The sequence below is a fragment of the Myotis daubentonii genome, chromosome 7 (assembly GCF_963259705.1).
Source record: "Myotis daubentonii chromosome 7, mMyoDau2.1, whole genome shotgun sequence".
Classification (NCBI taxonomy): domain Eukaryota; kingdom Metazoa; phylum Chordata; class Mammalia; order Chiroptera; family Vespertilionidae; genus Myotis; species Myotis daubentonii.
The window spans coordinates 32,853,886-32,873,096 of record NC_081846.1 but is presented as its reverse complement, the minus strand read 5'-3'; the positions used below and the strand labels follow the sequence as shown (position 1 = coordinate 32,873,096).

Here is a 19,211-nt window from a genome sequence, read left to right as displayed (position 1 = left end):
ATTCTTGAAAAGGCTCCTTTAAAAAACAAATAAGCAAACAAACAAACATTTCCACAAGCCACTCACTTCTGTGCCACTTACCGATTTGTCCCGGGAGATCTTCTTGAAGATAACATGGTGTGGTGTAGACTTACTGGTCTTGACGTTGGCAGCCATATTATCTGTCTCTGGCAGCTTCTTCCACCTTGGGATGTACGTTGGGTATTAGGGGGCTGGAGAAAGGTAAAATCAATCCTGAATATAAAGTCAAGAGCATTCTGGGTAGAAAACCTACTTGTGAGATGCTGTACATCCATCAGATGTTTCCTGCTACTGCCTCAATCTCCATGTTTGATTTATAAATAGGGTCTTTGTCTAATTTGTGTTGCCTGGCAGTGTGCTACTTTTTAAAGCTGTGTTTTTATTTTTATTGCTAAGCCTCAAACGTTTCTTTTTTTAAAAAAATACTTTTATTGATTTCAGAGAGGAAAGGAGAGATAGAAACATCAATGATGAGAGAGAATCATTGATCGGCTGCCTCTTGCACACCCCACACTAGGATGGAGCTTGAAACCTGGGCATGTGTCCTTGACTGGAATCAATCCCAGGACCCTTTAGTCATTGAGCAAAACTGGCTAGGGCCAGCAGACCTCTTAGTAGACCTCTCCAGGAAGTCTAGCTGGCTTCCAAGGAGAAGGTTTTCTGTCCTAAGGTTTTCCGTCTTATGGCAATTAAAATAGAAAAGTTTCCGGAAAAGCACAACAGAGCCCCTTCACAAATACCCTTTTCAAATGCACTGAATCCCCCCAAAAGTTCTGTGCAGCCGTTTGTAGCCAGTGCTGCTTTCCTGTTCCTCCTCCCTCCTGCCCAGCTGCACCATGAAGAGGCCGCCTTAGCTTCTGGAGCTCACTGCCTTCCAAGTCTCCCCAACAAGCCAAGTCCATGGAAGCTACACGGAACAGGCGAAATGGGGACAGGCTGACTCCATGAAAATCTGACTCCTGTCATCCTGGCCCTGGCTCTTCCCTGTGCCTGCCCCAAGTGTCTGAGAACGCTTGTGCAAGGGCAGTCACATACCTTGTGCAACCAGTGGCTGGGCCCAGGAGAGAAGGTCTCTGTGCCCTCGGGGTGGCAGCCAGCCCTCGCTGTCTAACCAGATGACCCCAGAGAGGCCCCTGGCTGACGTGTGTGGGGAATTTGTAGGGGATCTGGAGTGGGGCCCAGCACCCAGGTCTCAGTGTCTCAAAGCCAAATCCCATGTAAGGATCAGGGTGAAAATTGGATTAGTGTCCAGATGGGTGAACTGGCCGTTTCAGCAGTTCTAGGCATTAGGCCAGGGTCTCTGTCCAGAGGGGCTCAGATGCAGGAGCCCCCACCCCCCCGCCCCCACTCAAGTGGGGAGGGCCTGGAGGGAGGCACAGTGGCTCAAAGAAAGCGGCTTTTTATCCTAACCCTCTTTGGGTTCTGGAAATAGACTGATTATCCCTGCAAAGGACAGGGGATTTTCAAGTGCTCAACACACTTGATTAAACTCAGTAGGCAGCTAACACAACCTTGGGGGCAGGGATATAAACAAAAAGGTCAAGGAGAAATGTCAACCTCAAGATGAACTCCTGTGCTAGGCAAGCCAAACTAGACAGGTCCCTCTCTTCCAGCCCGTTGCCCTATGGACTAGTTCCTGAGTCCCCAGTGTCTCTGGAATCTGTCCACAGCTTTCTGGGCCCAGAGCCTCCCCCAGAGTCCACAGCAGCCACCTTGCTTCCCTGTGGTGTCTGACTGCACCATCTACCTCCACCCTCCAGGCCCTTCCAAGCCCTGCTCTGCACCCCCCTGCTTACCATGTCCCATTGCTCTCAGGACACAGGCACACATCTTTAAAACTCTCCCACCTCTCTGCATGGTCCTGAACCCCAGTCCTACTGTTCTCTGTGCTGGAACAATTCTCTCCTCTCTTCACCTCCCTGACTCAGTCCCTCTTCAGATTCCAGCTCAAGAGCCCCTTCCTCAGGGGAGCCTTCCCCATCCTCCAGGACTAGGTTAGAGGCACAGTGCACGTGACACTTGCTCTAGGCTTTACCAGGGCAGGCACTCAAGCCGCTGCATTTCCACCTTTGGATCCCAGTTCCCAGAACAGCTGCTCCCAAGAACACCCAGGGAGCGAATGAATGGCACGACATGGTCACTAACCCATTTACTCATATGCTGGACTTTACCTGGTGTCTGGGAATGAAGGGAGTATATGCAGAAAGCTTGTTTGGGGTGTGAGCATCTATCAAAACATGCCAGTGGCTTCCCGCCTAAGGTGATAATTTCTGCGAGGTCTTGCAGGACCTGGCTTTCCTGCTGTCAAGACATTATTTCTCACCGTCTCACCCACTCAGCTCGTCCACTGGCCTCTCTGCTTTTCTTCAAACCTGCCTCAAGACCTTTGCACTCACTGTTCCCTCTTCTGGAATGCTGGGGTCCAGCCCCAGCGGGTCCAGGGGTCCCCAAGGTGTAGACGGAGTCGGTGAAGAAGGAATGACACGGAGACAGCGTTCAGTTGATCAGCAGCCTAGCCAGGATCTCTAGCCCGGATCTCCAGCCAAGTTCTGGTCTGGATCTCCAGAGAGGTTCTGCTTAGGATCTCCAGCCAGGTTCTGTAGCCATGTTCCCTCGCTAGGTTCTCCAGCCAGGTTCTGTCTGAGATCTCCAGCCAGGTTCGGTCACCAGGTTCTAGTCAGGTTCTCTTGCCATACTTCTGTAGTCAGGTTCAGTCCAGGATCTTTTGCCATGTTCTCTCCAGCAAAGTCCTTCTGTCTCTAGAGAATGTTCTGTGTAGGTTCTGTGCCTAGGTTCGGTCTCTCTTGGTCCTGTCTTCTAAGTCCTGTCTCCTAAGTTCTGTGTTCTAAGTTCTGTCTCTTTCTGTCTTGTTACATCTGTATTTATACCAGTTGATTCAATCCTATCAATCTCTATTACAAAGGTTAGGGCGTTTCTTATCTCCATTCCAGGGAGAAAAGATTATGTAGTTTAAGCATGATTGTTCGTAGTTAAAGGGATTAATTACCCGCCTGGCACTTAGTTGAGGGGTTTTATTCCCTTCCTAACTTCAGGGGAAAATCCCTACCTGGGGAAACAACCTTTCTCAGAGAGGAGACCTTGGTTAAAACACATAGTGCCAAGAAGGTGAGCAAACATTTTAAGAACAGTACGCCATATATGCCAGGTCCCTTGAAACAGCAAGCATGGACGGGCTCCCGGCACTGGAACACTCACTCTTCCCACCGATAGCCCTTCACTCCTTTGGGTCTTCACTTTAATGTCACCCTATTCATTTACATCCTATTTTATACCCTTTCCCAAATCTTTTATCCTCCTTCTCTCCATATCAATCATTGTCATCTAACATACAAGAGAATTTACTTTCTTAATCTTGTTTATTGTCTGCCCCCCTACACTTCATTATTAGAATATAAGTTCCAAGAGTTTAGAGCCTTTTAAAATGTTTTTACTTATCCTATCTCCAGCATTTAGAATAGGGACCTTAATATTCTTTGAGTGAATCAATGAGCCATTGGATTGCAACAGTGTAATAGCTGGCAATAAACTCGGGGGAACCTTTTTTAAAAATATATATATTTTATTGATTTTTTTACAGAGAGGAAGGGAGAGGGATAGAGGTTTAGAAACATTGATGAGAGAGAAACATCGATCAGCTGCCTCCTGCACACCCCCTACTGGGGATGGGCCTGCAACCAAAGTACATGCCCCTGACTGCGATAGAACCTGGGACCCTTTAGTCTGCAGGCTGACGCTCTATCCACTGAGCCAAACCTGTTAGGGCGGAACCTTTTTTTTTTTTAATTTCTAAGGGAGAAAACTTCTTTTTAAATAGAGGAATGTCAGCTAATAAATGGAAAACAAATGACAAAATTAGAAAAACATCATTTGACCAACTGATTATATTAATTATGACTTTTTAAAAAATATATATTTTTATTGATTTTAGAGAGAGGGAGAGGGAGGGAAATATCAATGTGAGAGAGAAACATCAATCGGTTGCCTCCTGTGTGCACCCCTGACTGGTAACCAAACCTGAAACCTGGGCATATGCCCCGAGTGGAATCAAACCGGCGAACCTTCCTTGCAAGGTTATCAACTTTTTTTTTTTCCTGTTAATCCTCACCTGAGAATACTTTTCCATTGATTTTTAGAGTGAAAGGGAGAGGGATAAGAGAGACACATTGCACATCAATTGCTTGCCTCCCAAACATGCAACCTAGGTACATGCCCTTGACCAGGAATCAAACCCGTGACCCTTCATTGTGTTGCCCAACACTAACCACTGAGCCCATTGGCCAGGGCAGGTTCTCAATTTTTGTTATTAAAATATTGTGTTTCTTCCCTTCTTTATTGAGGTATACTTGACATACAACAAAATTTACTCATTTTCAATATACAGTCTGATGAGTTCACCACTATGATCAAGACACAGAACACTTCCATCACCCCAAAGTTCCCTGGCCCCCATTTTAGTCAACTCCTCCACCAACCTCCTCTGCCACCCCCCTCCCCACAACCCTGGAAAACACTGATTTGCCTCTGTCATTAGTTTTGCATTTTCTATTATTTATGAACTTTAAAATAGTAGAGAAGAGTTGCCAACCTGCCCTGGCCAGGTAGTTCAGTTGGATGAAGCACTGTGCAGTACACCAAGAGGTTTTGGGTTTGATTTCTGCCCAGGGCACATACCTAGGTTGCAGGTTTGATCCCTGATCAGCATGAGTACGGGAGGCAACTGACTGTCTCTTTCTCCCTACTTCTCTCTTTCTCAAATCAATAAACATCCTCAGGTGAGGATAAAAAATTTTAAAGTTGCTATCCTTCTCCTAGAATTCTTTTGGAAATTTACTGGTCTGTGAATTCTCAAAGTCTGGCCACCATGGACTCTAGCAATACTTGTTTCTCTGGAGTTGGCCGTCCTGTGAGATGAAGCTAACATGCCCTGTGTTTCCTCTCCTGCCACCAACCCCAGCCCTGGCTTGTGGGGATGGGGATGTTCAGCTAAGAAGCTTATGGGCTTTGGGGCAAGGTTATCATCCAGGGGTTCATTAGGGCACATGCACGAGGAAAGCTGGTACACTCTGCTGACCATCAGCTACAGAATGAAAGCCTTGTTCTTCAGGGCCTTCGTTTTACTGAAGCAGAGTGCTTGAGAAGTTTGAGGCAACTGTATTTATGAAAAGTGCCAGAAAATGGGAGCTTTTAAAAGTCACCTTAATTTCAAGATGATCTTAGTCAATGGACCTGGGGAATAGAGGGCTGTTATGGGTTGGGCTGCTTATACCCGAAATCAGTGAGCCTCAGAACCCAGGACTCCAGTCTGGGGCTGTTTGTACAACATGCTCCTGCTGCATGGAGAACAGGAGCATCATGTACATTCTTGGCAAGTTGCCTCAAGATGGACATTTGAAATCTGTCTTGCGGTAGGACCCCAAGGTGGCAAAAGGGTTTCAGTGCCCATGAAAAATAAGCACCTGCGTTCTAATTATAATAGTCACTTCTGGAGATTAGATTAACTTGGAGCAACGGAGAGAAGTAGAGTGGAGGCTGGTTTGGTTTTCTCACACTTCATGCTTTTTCAAAGAAAGGTGGTAGTGATTTCCCCATCCCTGAAAGCATTCAACAGCTTCTTGTGGCTATTGTAGAAGAGATCCAAGCAAGGAATGGGGTGTAGACTAAATGCTTTGCAAGGGTCTCTGCCCACTTGAGATACCATTTATAATTTCATTTTTAAAAATACATTTTTATTGATTTGAGAGAGAAACATCAATGATGAGAATCATTCATGGGCTGCCTCTTGCATGCCCCTGACTGGGGATTGAGGTGCAACCTGGTCAAGTGCCCTGAGCAGAATTGAACCATGACCTCCTGGTTCATAGGTCAATGCTCAACCACTGAGCTACACTGGCCAGGCCAGAAACACTTGGTTTCTGCAGCCCAGGAGTCTTGCATGGGGTGCTTTATCATGGCCACTCTCTTCTCTGGATGCCCCATAGATGATGAGTTTCAAGTCTACATTTTAAAATGTCCAGTTCCCCAAGAACACAGTTGTGAAGACACAGGCAGCTCTGCGCACCTTGGCACACTCCGTGATCTGGAACTTCCCCACCCACCCACTTTGGGCCCCTCCGTTTCCCCATGTCCACACAAAACGTCCCATGTGCTTTACAGAGGGGCTTTACAAGACTCTTAGGATAAAGGCAAGTGTGTGTAGTCTGTGCTTTAGTAAGACCATCACACTTGATTTACTACACTATTGTGGGCAACGACTTAGGAAATAGTTCATTAAGATGTTTTAAAATTCTCAACTTCTGACATGTTAATGCATGCATCAAAGCTGTCAACACTGACAAGGGAGATCACAGGAGTCCTTTGCCCACCTCCCACCCTCCAACGGAACCAGTAGCACAGGTAGGGTCCCCGATAACCTCAAAGGTGGCAGGGTGAAGACCATGAGTTGGATGGAAGCTATACTCCACTGCAGTGAGTCTACACCAGGGGTGGGCAAACTTTTTGACTTGAGGGCCACAATGGGTTCTTAAACTGGACCGGAGGGCCGGAACAAAAGCATGGATGGAGTGTTTGTGTGAACTAACATAAATTCAAAGTAAACATCATTACATAAAAGGGTACGGTCTTTTTTTTTCCCAATAGTTTTATTCATTTCAAACGGGCCGAATCCGGCCCGTGGGCCGTAGTTTGCCCACGGCTGGTCTACACCATCAACTCAATCTTGGTGGCCAGGTGACTTGAAAAGCTTCAGTGTGGATGAACCTCAAATTGAAACTTTTTTAAAAAGCAGAGACAGAAGGAATGCTCCCCTCCAAGTTCAAAGAAAATAGGATAATCAAAGGTTACTGCAACGCTTACTTTGGGTCTCCTTTAAAATGCCTCCCTTGCCTGATTGGTGGGTGAGCATTGATCCATGAACCAGGAGGTCATGGTCCAATTCCCAGTCAAGGCACATGCCCGGGTTTTGGGCTTGATCCCCAATAGGAGGCGGGCAGAAGGCAACCAATTGAAGAGTCTCACTCATCCTCTCTGAAATTAGTAAAAACATTAAAAAAAAAAAAAAAAAAAAGACTCCCACACTTGCAAAGGGTTTCTTCAGCTTTCTGGAGAGTGCTGCCTGAGACGTCAGATCTTGATGGAATCTTGACTCAAGCTGCTGGGCTGAGCAGATGTTTGGCCAACTCCTCAGTAAACACAGTGTTGTGATGCAACTGTCTTACAGGAAATTCCAGGGAGATCCTAATTGTTAATGCAGAAGGATGCTTGCTAGGTATCTGAGCTGCCATTTAAAAGTCACTCCTCAATGAGGTAATTCATGCCCCTTCAACAAAGAGGAGCCTGGAGACACGGAGAGTTCATGATCAATCCTGTGGACAAAGTCTCCAGTGCAGAGCCCAGGAGCTTGTCCTGCTGCCTGTGGAGCCAACTGCAGGGGTAACAGAAGTGCATGGGGCTCTCAGAACACAACTCCCCAAGTTCTGAAGACACCCATTTCCTGTTTAAGAATTGCAAATGACGGGAAGCTGGGACGTTCATATTTATAGGCAGTGACAACCTGGACTTAAATGAACAAGGAGAAAAAGACACCAGGAAAGTATTTCCATTACTTACAAATGAATGAAAGCCAGGAAAATAAATAAAAGAGCTCCCCCCCCCCCTTAGGATAAAGGAGAATAAAAGAACCACCAAGAGACATGGAGTTTGAAAAGTATATAACAGATTTCTTTTTTATTTACAATCAAGTTCTGTTGGGCAACACAGTTAAATAAATAAAAGATGTGCCCTGGCCTGTGAATTTCAACTCCCCTCAACTCGAGCTCTCTGAACAGAAAAGAGAAGATGAAGGTGGGCAAGAGGGAAGGGGAGTTCTGCCCTGTAGGAGGAAAGGCACTCCTCATCCCCCACCCCTCACCAGGCTCCAGCACTCACACCAACATCTGTCCAGAGAGCAAGTATGGGAGGAAACAAATAAAGTGCAAATTAGAAAGTGATAAAAATATTGGTGCTTCAGTCACTCGAGGAACCAAAATTTTATACACAAGGAAAATGGGAAAGAAATGCTTAAAAAAAAAATGCCCCAGGCCAGTTTCCCTGACCTCAATCACAGCTCCTGAAATGGAAGGTGATATTCATTTCCCGCCTCCTGGAATGGGCTTCCTGCGCTCCAGCACTGAGGGCACTGCACATGGGCTTGGCACAGTGGCAGTGACATGGAGCTGTTGGCTCCAGAGATACACCCGAGTCCCAGCAGCTGTACCCAAAGACCATGGCATGCACCCACTTTCTTGGAAGGGACAGATGGGTCTAGGAAGACACCTACTCCTGCAGCATACACACACTTCTCTGGAAAATAAGGTTTTTGCACTTCCTCTCAAAAAAATATTTTGTAACCAAGTTGAGATTTATGTTTTGACCAATAAATAGATATGTAGAATCAGGAGCTTTGAAGAACAGTTACTTCCCAAGAATTGTTTAGGAGACCTAAGAAAATGCCAACCGTAATCAGGAGATCACACTAAGAGCTTCGGAATAATGATACGAACCAGCAGGGAGGACGGCAGTCCCATGTCTCCTTGGAAACCAGGGCAGTCCCTGCGGGCTACCTGAGGACAGGGGTAATCCTGTTTGGGTATCTGTTAATCCAATGATTAAAGCAAGTTCACCAGGAAAATGATCCAAGGCGACAGGACATGCGTTGGCCAGAACTGACTCTGAAGGAAGAAATAAGCGGGAGGACCCCCCCCAACACACATGTGGGGTGCTGTTGGCACTGCCTGTGCTGCCTGCCCCGCTGAGGTATGGACGGTCAGAGCTAGTAGTGTTTCCCACAGAATGGAGGCAGCGACCCACCTCTGCTAAGTGGCTGCAGAGGCAGCGTCATTCCTCCAGGTCATTAGAGACTGCAGCCCAAATCCTCAGAAGTCCTGCTCAAAGGAAAGTCGCCTGGCTGGCTCTTCTCTGGAGGTCAAAGCTACACCCCACACGCCACCTGCCAGGACAGAGCTGCGGCCTGAGTGCTTCTCCGGCTTCGGATCTGCTCTCTCCTGAGGAGACACCGTCAGTATTCTGACCACAGCACAGCTTTGCTTCCCTTGTCGACACTGACGATGTGGGAGCCGGAGGGGGACCATGCCACCGCATTGATGGACGAGCTTCAAAGGGAGAGGTCAGAACATCTGTGAGGCCTTAGTGAGCTCGGCACCAGGCTCCCTCGCTCCTGGGGGTTGTGCTTTCTCCACAGCTGTTTTACTCACCCAGCTGCTCCCGCTCACAGGCAGGCACTTAGTAAAGAGCAGAAGGATGCAGAAGGAACCCTGCACTGTGTTTTAGGAAGCAGTTCGGGAATGAAAGGAGCAGGCCCGATCAAGTCTACCCTAAGCGAACAGCTCTGGGTGAATGAAGCAGAGAGGGACAGGACGACTGACTGAGGAGTAGAAATTGTCACTGCTTTTGAGGCACAGAGAGAGGTGGTTGTGAGGAACCCTGGGACTGTGTTCTAACTAGCAGTTGGGCCTGGGTGGATGGAGCAAAGCTAAGAAAAAAAGGAGCCTAGGGGAAGACAAGAGAATGTTTCTCTACTCTTTTCTCCAACAGCCACTATTCTGATTGCTCAAACCGGAAGATTCTGTATAAACATACCAGCAGAGCACTGCAGCAGGCTGCACTGGGGGGACTGGCTGCTTCTCTCCACTAACCTAGCTCACAGCAGAGCACATGAGTGCACACTGCCCTCGTGGGGCAGACCCAGGTCCATGCCTGAAGAGAGCATGACTCCTGGGATGAAGTCACAGGACCTGCTCACAACCTCAGAGGGGCTCCCAGGGGTCATCTTACCCATGATGCTTTGAAAGGACCTTCTCCACTTTCCCAGAGAGCACACTCCAGACGTAGAGAGAGCCCTCCGCGGAGCCTGCTGCCACATAACTGCCATCAGGGCTGGAGAACACAGAAGACAGGAAATGGTGTCAACTCCACCCCCCCAGCATCCTCATGGACCTCCTGGCAAGAAGCAATGTTTAGTCTTCATTTATGAGACAAACACAGGACTGGGCCTGTATACCCCAAAAAATCAGAACTTGACACTTACGACTGTTACACCAAAGCTATTTCACCCTGTTATCTTGGCCTCACCCACCCAATGAAGAACCGTGCCACTATGTTACTTCTTGAGGACACAGTCCCTCACTACTTCAGACTCCAACTCAGCACACACAGGGAAATCAAGTCTACCCCTGAATGGCAAAGGGTTTCTTTTGTCTGGCAGACTGCCTGGTCACATGGCTCAGTGAAAGTAGGAAAGAGGGAAGAGGAAAGAGAGAAGCATTAACTGTGGAGAAGTTTCTCTGCGATGCTGGAACTTTTCACTAGACTTTCCCACACTTCCCTAAAAGCTCTCAAGCAGCTCTTCTCTAAATGCATGGAGAGATGCGAACCTGCCGTGCCCAGCAAGAACCAAGGGGGCAACCAGTTCATTTGGTACAATCACGAAGGAAGAGGAGGGAGGAAGGACATGATAGGGACCTCGAGCACTGAACCTACAGGTTCACTCCTGGATGCTCGGCTGAGACTGTATAAATCTGGCTCACTTTTTCAGCGGGAAAATGCCCATGCTTAACCTTTGCGATGAACCAAGCTGGGGGTGAGGTGGGGCAGAAGGAGCATCACCACTAACCTGAACACGACTCTCGTCCAGTCAGAGCCACACTTGAACCCAGGAGCACTGAAACAAACAAGAGGGCACCGTCACCCCCAGAGCTCAGAGTACTCAGGGTCTGAGAGCAAACCGGGGCCTTTGGTCTTCATGCAACCCTCAGGAGCCCCAAACCAGCGTGGCTTTAGTTACCTAAATGTCTGTCTGACGGCATTTATTCGGAGATCGATAATTTTTAGCAGGTCATCACGGGAGCAGCTTAGGAGTTCAGTTCTTTCTGGGTTTAAGTCCAGGGCAGTAATCTTCCCCAACAGCTCCATCTCTCGGATGATAGTCTCTGACCTACCAAAGAGATGGAAAGTCTGAGAAAATGTACCACAGAAATGTCAGACTTCCCCATCTGAATCAGGATGGCATGCCATGGAGCAGAGAAGGGGAAAAGGCAAGTCAACCAGAATGCAAAGCTCTTCCAGGCAGTGAATGTGTTCCCAGCCTTATAAAAATAACCAGTGTTGCTTTTATTATCTTTCCATCAACAGACTCTATGGTAATAATTTTGAGAACTAGAACTCTAAATCTGGTAAGGATTCATTTCCCTGCCCACTTTTGGAACCATACGATAAATGCCAATCGGAGCTTCTGATCAGCATGTACCAACCAGGGCTCCTATCCAAATATGGAGAAAGCTGTGCTTTCTCACAGTCTCCCTGCCACACTAAGTTCAGCTCAGGGGCCCCCAACTTCTTGGTGATGCTAGATGTGAAACTGGGACTCCGGGGCAGTCACCACACTCTGCAAGGCCCTCTCTCTTTCACTCTCTAGATTCTCACCTGGGCCCGTCCATAGCCAGGCCTGTGAACAGAAATCCTGGGCAGGACCCTGTTGCTGATGCAGGTGAAGGAGGTGCAGACCCTTCTGCAGGCATTTTGGTGTACTAGCAAGCGATTAAGGAGATGATTTCCTCCCACAAACCATAACTAAGTAAGAGTGTTTTATCTTAGTGTTGGTAAGTATGTGGCTGGAGGCAAGACACTTCACTGCCCTGGAACTCGGGGTCTTCATCTCTTAAATTAGGGGCTACACCAGTAAAACTTGAAGTGATATCTAGGAGTCAGGAGCATCATCCCAGGCCTTTCAAAGCCTCATCTATAGCCAAGGCTCTTCACTCCCCATTCTGTCCACAACTGCTCAACAACTGGGCTTCTGCCCCAGTTGCCCTCCCTTCAATCAATCGGATCACCAACCACCTCCTATCAAACCAGCCTCATCCAACTGGACCCCTCCTGCCACCTGACCCCGTTACTCCCTTAGCCGTGGCCCATCCACAGGACTCTGGCTCTCTTGCCCTTTCTAGTTCCTCCGCCTCAGACGGATCCCTAAGTGCTATCTTCTTACTGCTTTACGTGTGTCTGAGTAATCTGTTCTCATGCCTCCAAAGTCCTCTCCTGAGGACTTCCAACCTCTTTCAAAAATTCTGCTTTTGTTTCCCCAAATGTCTATTAGAAACCACAAACTAATGTCCTTAGCTGAACACATTCTCTGCACCCTCTTCCTAAACTTGTCATTTATTGTCTTGCTTTAGTTTTCTCCTTCCTACCTTCACATCCAACTTGTCACCAAATCCTGCCAGAATTCTCACTCAAGTGGGTGCCCACCTTCTTCCTCCACTGCTTGGAGTTCAGATCCTCATCAACTCTACTGATTTCCCTCTAAAAGTGCCACCCACACAATCTACTAGACTCCTGGGAAGCAATCCTTTGCTGAACATCCAATGGCTTCTAAGATCAAGTCTTTTACAAAATGGCCTATAAAGGCCCTGGCCATCTGGTCCCAACACACAGTATCAGTCTCACCTGCCCAGAATGTCTCTCGGGGGCTTTTCTGCAATAAGAAGCCTGCTCTCCTCTCAAGATGAGTCTAACATCCCTGAACAAAGGGGCTGGCTCTGAATGCCTCAGCACTCAGGGCAGACCTGTGTGCCTGTCCCACCTACTACATTTAATTACCCACCCACCCAGGTGTTCATCTCTGCTGATCATGCACCGGTAAGTACACAGTGCAAATCCATGGTTGTTGACCACAACTGTCGACTTCATGGTAAGGAATATCAAACTGTTAAAGTAAATGTGGACTGAAGCTTATCTCTGCATTTCCAGGGATTTAAAAAAACAACCGATATACAAATATTCACAGTTCTACCACGTACAGACCCTCTCACATGCCTCCCCACCGAGGGAGCTCTTGGGTATCATACCGGATGTCCCAGAAACGAATTTTCTTGTCAAAATGTCCACTCATTACACACTGCTCTGTGCAGACAATATCGTTGCAGCTGGATCCCGCAAACACTGTCTTTATGCCTGAAAGAAAGCCGAACATCAGTCATCAAGCAGAGGCTCCTCTGTGGCTGTCCACATAACCTCACTCCCTCAGACCCCAAGCCAACAGAACTCCTCATTCACATGAAGCTTCAAACATGGAAAATTGCCACCACCTCAGCACCATTCTCACTTGCATTCAAACTGTATCACACTAAATGCAGGCTTTGATGTAGAAACAAACACCTCCGCAGTTAATGTCTAATCCCACATATAAACAGAGAGACTGAATTTCCTCACAGACTTTGCTGCGCAGATCCCAGAGTTTGAGGGTCCGGTCATGACTTCCAGAAACAATACGCGCATTGTCCAGCAGGAACTTGGCAGAGAGCACTTTGCCACTGTGTCCCGTGAGTGTGTGCTAGGAGAGAGAAAATACAGCGGGATAAGCCTGCGGGCAGCACACTGCGAGGGAGCCAGCTTCTCCAAACACCCAACGGTTGGTCAGGAACATCAGAGGCAGAAGGACCAGTAGCTGGGGAAACACCCAAAAAGCCTATCTATCTACGGGTACTGCCCAGAGGTGAGGTATATTAGAGGAAAAGGATAAATCTCTGACCACAATAACATAAAAAAAAAACACCAAAACCAAAAAACAAAAACATCACCAGTACAAAGTTCACGTGTCCCATCCTCAAAACCAGCAAGGGCAACCAGAGGACTTTTTTGAAACACTGCACTATTCTTGCACCTTTTTTATAAGACTGTATTATATCAAATCACAACATCTTAAAAGCCTTGGGTTTAGCCAGTGCCTCTAAAAGTCAGAATAGACACAATTTACAAAAGGAAACATCAGGCCTCATTAAACAAACAATTAAAAGCCCTGGGGGTTTTTTCAAAGAGAGGTCTCAGCTTGAAAGTCAGATCAGAACCACAGGTACCACACTCCCAGTAATCACATCCCTTCGAGACTGGCTGTGGGATGTCAACCACGTGTCCTCCCTGGGCTCGCCAAGGAACACAGACCTGGGACATCACAGAGTGTCAGCTGCCCCTTTACTCATCAAAGCACTACTGGAGCCTGATGGGAGCAAGGCGGCTGGGGATGGTGAGGATGCAGGGAGGGGACCTGGGGAGTCAGCCCTTTTACTAGTCATCATTGACCTCTTTTATATTTGCAAAACCTCCAAGACTCAAAAGGTATTCACTGATGTTTTCTTTCTAATAAAAACAAGCCTTTTTAAAAGACCCTAGTATACTTACTCCACTGGTAATGATGGCTGTCAACCTCACTCCCAAAGATGAGACCTCAGAGTTTCGTGTAAAGCTGTCAGTGTTGAAATTTTAGAGTCCCGTCTTTCTGCTATACTGAGTGGAGCAACTGCATTTAGTACAGGAACAGAAACTTAGGACATGCGTACTTCTCCCTTTCTAAGAAGTCTGCTTGGCTTCTCACTCACATCCCTCACCCGACACCTCTCTGAAACTGGGACTGATCTTACAAGTGTGCCAGCAGGTGGTGGCTGGGCTGTAGCAGTGTGAAAGCTGCCACCAATCCTGCTGGTGAAAGCAACTCCAGCACCAAAGCTGATATTCCACACAGTACAGGAACGTGAGTCCACTCAGTACAACTCATCCAATCTGTACAAGTCAGAGGAGACAGGAATCTGGGTAGGTACTTCTCATGCAATGTAAATTAAGTCCTTAGTTCTGTGTATATGCACTGTCTGTAATCACATTTCACCAACATAGGGAGAAAATGACATCGCTCATGAATGGGCTATGCGAATGCACTCACTCTTGCACTTTCACATTTCTGTATATTTCATGTTATTTTTAACATTATAGTATAAGCAGGTTTTCATGTGATAGCTGAAAACACATGGGCTTGGGGTCACACCGATGTGGCTCTGCACAGCCTGGACCTCTAAGTTAAACTGAGGAAGATAAATCTCTTTTTCGCGCTGGTTTAGCAGTATGAAATAGGCACATGTGGACAGCACTAACTCTTTTCCTGTTTGCACCCTCACACTTAAGTCTTCATAAATACTTCAACAGCTGAATAATCTGTATGTGGTGAGGTGAAAATTTAGCTGAAATTTCCTTGGCCAGCAGACATGTAAGTTGCTTTAAAAGTTTCATGATGACAAATAATGCTGCAATGAACACTATGAGCACACAGCTTTTTTCTTGACTTATTTCCTGGAATGAACTATTGGACTAATGCAGTGGTTCTCAACCTTCTGGCCCTGTAAAACAGTTCCTCATGTTGTGACTCCCAACCATAAAATTATTTCGTTGCTACTTCATAACTGTAATGTTGCTACTGTTATGAATCGTAATGTAAATATCTGATATGCAGGATGGTTTTAGGCGACCCCTGTGAAAGGGTCTTTCGACCGCCAAAGGGGTCGCAACCCACAGGCTGAGAACCGCTGGACTAATGGACTAAAGAAAAGGAATGTTTTTATTGGTTGGCCCTTCATATGTATTGTTAGCTTGCTTTTTAAAGTCTGGACTTCTGCGAATCTTGCTCTTGGTGGAAACCCAGATGGATCTGCCTGAGGCTGACTAGCTCCATCTCTATGTTCTCAACGGCAAGGAATTGAGCCTCCTACAAGCACTCACTTTTACCATTTAAAAAGTGCTTATTCTAAGTGGATCAGATTAAAAATTATTTCATTCACTCAGTTTTTTGTATTCACTTATAATATTTAATTTTAATACTACTTTTAAGTTTTACCTTAGTCTTTTCAACAAGGACTCACTAGACATGCCACAGTGGGTTCGGCTGTTGCAGCAGCTCGAGCCCCACATGGGAGGGAGGTTTGGCATTCTTCTCTAGTGCTCTGCCCAGACTCGCGTGTTCCGGGGAAGACCTGAGGGCTTCCCACCATGCAGGCAGCTACTGTTAATATCAACCGAAGACCACCGATGCCAGAGAAATGCAGAACTTGATGAGGAAGTTTCTGAAATAATAACCACCATCTGAAAGCCAGTCCTGCCTCTGGCCACCTCTCCACGTCACTGTCAGAGAACTGAACAGGGTGGGTTCTTCAATCCAGTTCCTCAAGTCACAGCTCAGAGAGTGGCCGGGCCAGTTGGCACTGACTTTAGATTTTTAAGGGAGTCTAACACACCTGGTATTGAAGGAGTCCTGTCATGGGCCCCTTTCAATGCCAGGCTGTTTCTAGGGGCCCTTTACTGAAAGGGTTTTAAAGCAAGCACTCACCCAGCTGCTTCTTGGGCATCTAGTCTTTCTCAACGCTATCCACTTATCATCAAAGTTAAAGAGACACTGACCAGAGCTTGGATCTGAGTTTTAGACCATAGGTGTCCATTCATCCTCTGTAAAGAGGGTCTACGTGGGAGCCACAGCCCCTACAACAGGAAGCCCACTTAGTTCCGGGCCTTGGTAAGGGTGTGATGTATGAAAAAGGCCTCCTGGATCTCTTCCCACATTTACTGAGGGACAGGACATGGCTGTGAGCAGACCTGAGGCCACAGAGCCAGCTAGTCCAGCAAAGGAGACGATGGCCCTAACACGAGCCCAGCTTGCAGAACCCTGCGATAAAACCTCTGCAAACTAGCGCACTTGAGAAAAGTTTCCCAACAGTATGACCTCTGTCTTCCAGAACTACCTCACCTCCAGATCCTCTTCCTCTTATGTCAGACCCAAAGGTGATGCCCATCTGTAAAGAACTCTACCAACGAAAAACACATCCCGCACAACTGATTGAATCAACTGCCTGCTTGGGTCCTCCCTCCAAGGGCCGCAAATGTAAGGAAAGCTGTACGTCCCTCAATTAAACACTTCAGCTGCTTCCCAGTCTAGAATAATCCAGGCCAATCCAACACAGGAAAGAGCACAGGCCTCAATTCCAGTTCTCACCTGTTTGTTGACTATGTGACCTCGGGCAAATCAGAGCCTCCCTGGGGACGACAGCAGTAATGCACATAACACCTCGGTACTGAGTCTGGGGACGACAGCAGTAATGCACATAACACCTCGGTACTGAGTCTGGGGACGACAGCAGTAATGCACATAACACCCTCGGTACTGAGTCTGGGGACGACAGCAGTAATGCACATAACACCCTCGGTACTGAGTCTGGGGACGACAGCAGTAATGCACATAACACCCTCGGTACTGAGTCTGGGGACGACAGCAGTAATGCACATAACACCCTCGGTACTGAGTCTGGGGACGACAGCAGTAATGCACATAACACCTCGGTACTGAGTCTGGGGACGACAGCAGTAATGCACATAACACCCTCGGTACTGAGTCTGGGGACGACAGCAGTAATGCACATAACACCCTCGGTACTGAGTCTGGGGACGACAGCAGTAATGCACATAACACCCTCGGTACTGAGTCTGGGGACGACAGCAGTAATGCACATAACACCCTCGGTACTGAGTCTGGGGACGACAGCAGTAATGCACATAACACCTCGGTACTGAGTCTGGGGACGACAGCAGTAATGCACATAACACCCTCGGTACTGAGTCTAACACAGAGGCCACTCAAGAAAAGCCACCTTCCTTTAGGTAAGTTAACGACTGTAGACGCATACAACTGTCTTACACGGCAGTTACACAGAACATGGCAGGCCACAGAACGAATTAGAAAACTGCTACGAGAACAGGCTAGGCATCTTTCCATGTTTAGCGTGAACTCTCACGCTTTAAGCTGAAAAATCACTCAAATATTTGAACAGACGTGAACTGCTGCTTGAGGCGAGCCTAGCGCTGCCTGTGGGTGCCAACAGTCCACTTCCACTCCTTCACTCAGACAAGAACCCAGGCAGGCTCTTAAGCTTTCAGAGAACATAATCTGTCATCTTCAAGCCTTAGACTTTATATGTGCAGCCCTGGATCTTCTTTCAACTAAGAGTCAAGAATTACCACTGTGATCATTTTTCACAGCACCTTCAAGAAAATGGAAAGTCTAAGGGATCCATTCACTGTGTTTCTAATGAATCTTCTAGCTGCACTCTTGCATCACCAAAACAGACCACCGTACACCTCCCACCTCCCTGCATCTACCTTTAGTAAGTTCATCTTGACATCATGCCATTTTCTGTGTGGGCTGACACACAGAGCTGCTGTCAAAGTCTTTTGGTAAAATGCCTACCAATGTCAAGTTCGCCCTCCATCTTAGCTTTCAGTAGCCCTTACTTAACGAGCTCATAGGAAGACTCCTTCAAGCTTAAGGAGAAAAGCCAGTCTCCAAATCAAATGATGTGTTTTTCATTAGAACAAAGGCTATATAACTCTCACGTTTTGGTCTTTGTCTTGGAATCCACAGGACTTCTTGGCAAGTCTGGGTTCAGATACAGGCTTCCTCCACATCTGATCCCATTACACTCCCTCCCCCTGCCCCTTCCATCTGACTCCTAGCACCAGTTGTTTTCTCTCAGTCACAGTGCATCCATATGTATGTCTATATATCCTACTTTCCAGCTATACTCTAGGAGGTAATTACTAAGTCAGTTTATATGCTGTCATCAAGATCGCTGAAATTAAGCTAAGACTGGTATCTATGAAAGTACCTCCTCTTATGAATAGGAATGTTCCGAGTCTTTCATGGAAAAGTGAAGGTTTCCTATTGCAGATTAAATGGACCTGCTATTGCCTACCACTGTTGTGCCTTTGATAACCATGAGAAGTTAGGAGATTATACTAATTTTCCTAACTGGGTCTTACCCGTAACCGATAATCATCCACGGTCCAGATTCGGCTTGCAAAATCATTTGAAGCTGCTAAGAGGTAAGATCCCTATTGAAATAAAGGGGGAGGGAGGGGGAGACACAAATTTCAGCCAAAATAGAGGAATTTAGTTCACACAATACAAACTCCCCAATAATCAAGTCCAAGAAGGTCTAGATGTCTAAAACTATATACCTGATCCAAATACCAACTATTACCACCAGTGTCTGTCAACTCACACACCCCGTTACGTTCAGACCTTTCTATTAAGCTCGCTCAATCTTGCCTGAAGGTTGAAGACCCTCCAGCTCAAAATGGAACTTGGCCTCCTGCATTCACTTCCCTCCGCTGCCCGCCTTCAGTAATAGCAAATACTAATTCTCTACACGCTGCTCCAGCCAGAAAGCCCACAGGAACTGACTCTCCCCTTGTCTCACCTCCCAGCTACCCCCTCGGAGATCTGCTCATCTCTGGCGCAGGTCTAGCTG

General features: G+C 47.1%; 2 protein-coding genes and 1 non-coding gene across 14 annotated transcripts in view; all 3 read right to left on the bottom strand.

Annotated features, from left to right (window-relative positions):
- SAG (S-antigen visual arrestin) overlaps positions 1-9,946 on the bottom strand; it is a 36,346-nt gene extending 26,400 nt beyond the window's left edge. For 2 of the 10 annotated variants that reach the window (XM_059703607.1, XM_059703608.1), the window contains exons 1-2: positions 1,057-1,220; positions 82-184 (exon numbers count right to left, since the gene is read on the bottom strand). In XM_059703607.1, coding sequence (XP_059559590.1) covers positions 82-156 — 75 coding nt within the window. In that variant the 5' untranslated portion in view covers positions 157-184; positions 1,057-1,220. Of the gene's footprint in view, positions 1-81; positions 235-274; positions 465-761; positions 1,015-1,056; positions 1,223-8,886; positions 9,015-9,870 lie in introns of those variants that run through there. The other 8 variants (XM_059703613.1, XM_059703610.1, XM_059703606.1 and 5 more) reach the window with 8 other exon arrangements.
- The window catches only part of ATG16L1 (autophagy related 16 like 1), a 34,077-nt gene continuing 22,602 nt past the window's right edge, over positions 7,737-19,211 (bottom strand). For all 3 annotated transcript variants that reach the window (XM_059703597.1, XM_059703598.1, XM_059703599.1), the window contains 7 exons: positions 18,721-18,792; positions 13,306-13,426; positions 12,942-13,047; positions 10,880-11,029; positions 10,709-10,756; positions 9,871-9,972; positions 7,737-9,188 (listed from right to left, as the gene is read on the bottom strand). In XM_059703597.1, coding sequence (XP_059559580.1) covers positions 9,095-9,188; positions 9,871-9,972; positions 10,709-10,756; positions 10,880-11,029; positions 12,942-13,047; positions 13,306-13,426; positions 18,721-18,792 — 693 coding nt within the window. In that variant the 3' untranslated portion in view covers positions 7,737-9,094. The remainder of the gene's footprint in view (positions 9,189-9,870; positions 9,973-10,708; positions 10,757-10,879; positions 11,030-12,941; positions 13,048-13,305; positions 13,427-18,720; positions 18,793-19,211) is intronic.
- Positions 13,913-14,173, bottom strand: LOC132238972 (small Cajal body-specific RNA 6). The gene has a single exon (XR_009453935.1). It is a non-coding gene; the product is annotated as a small Cajal body-specific RNA 6 (non-coding RNA).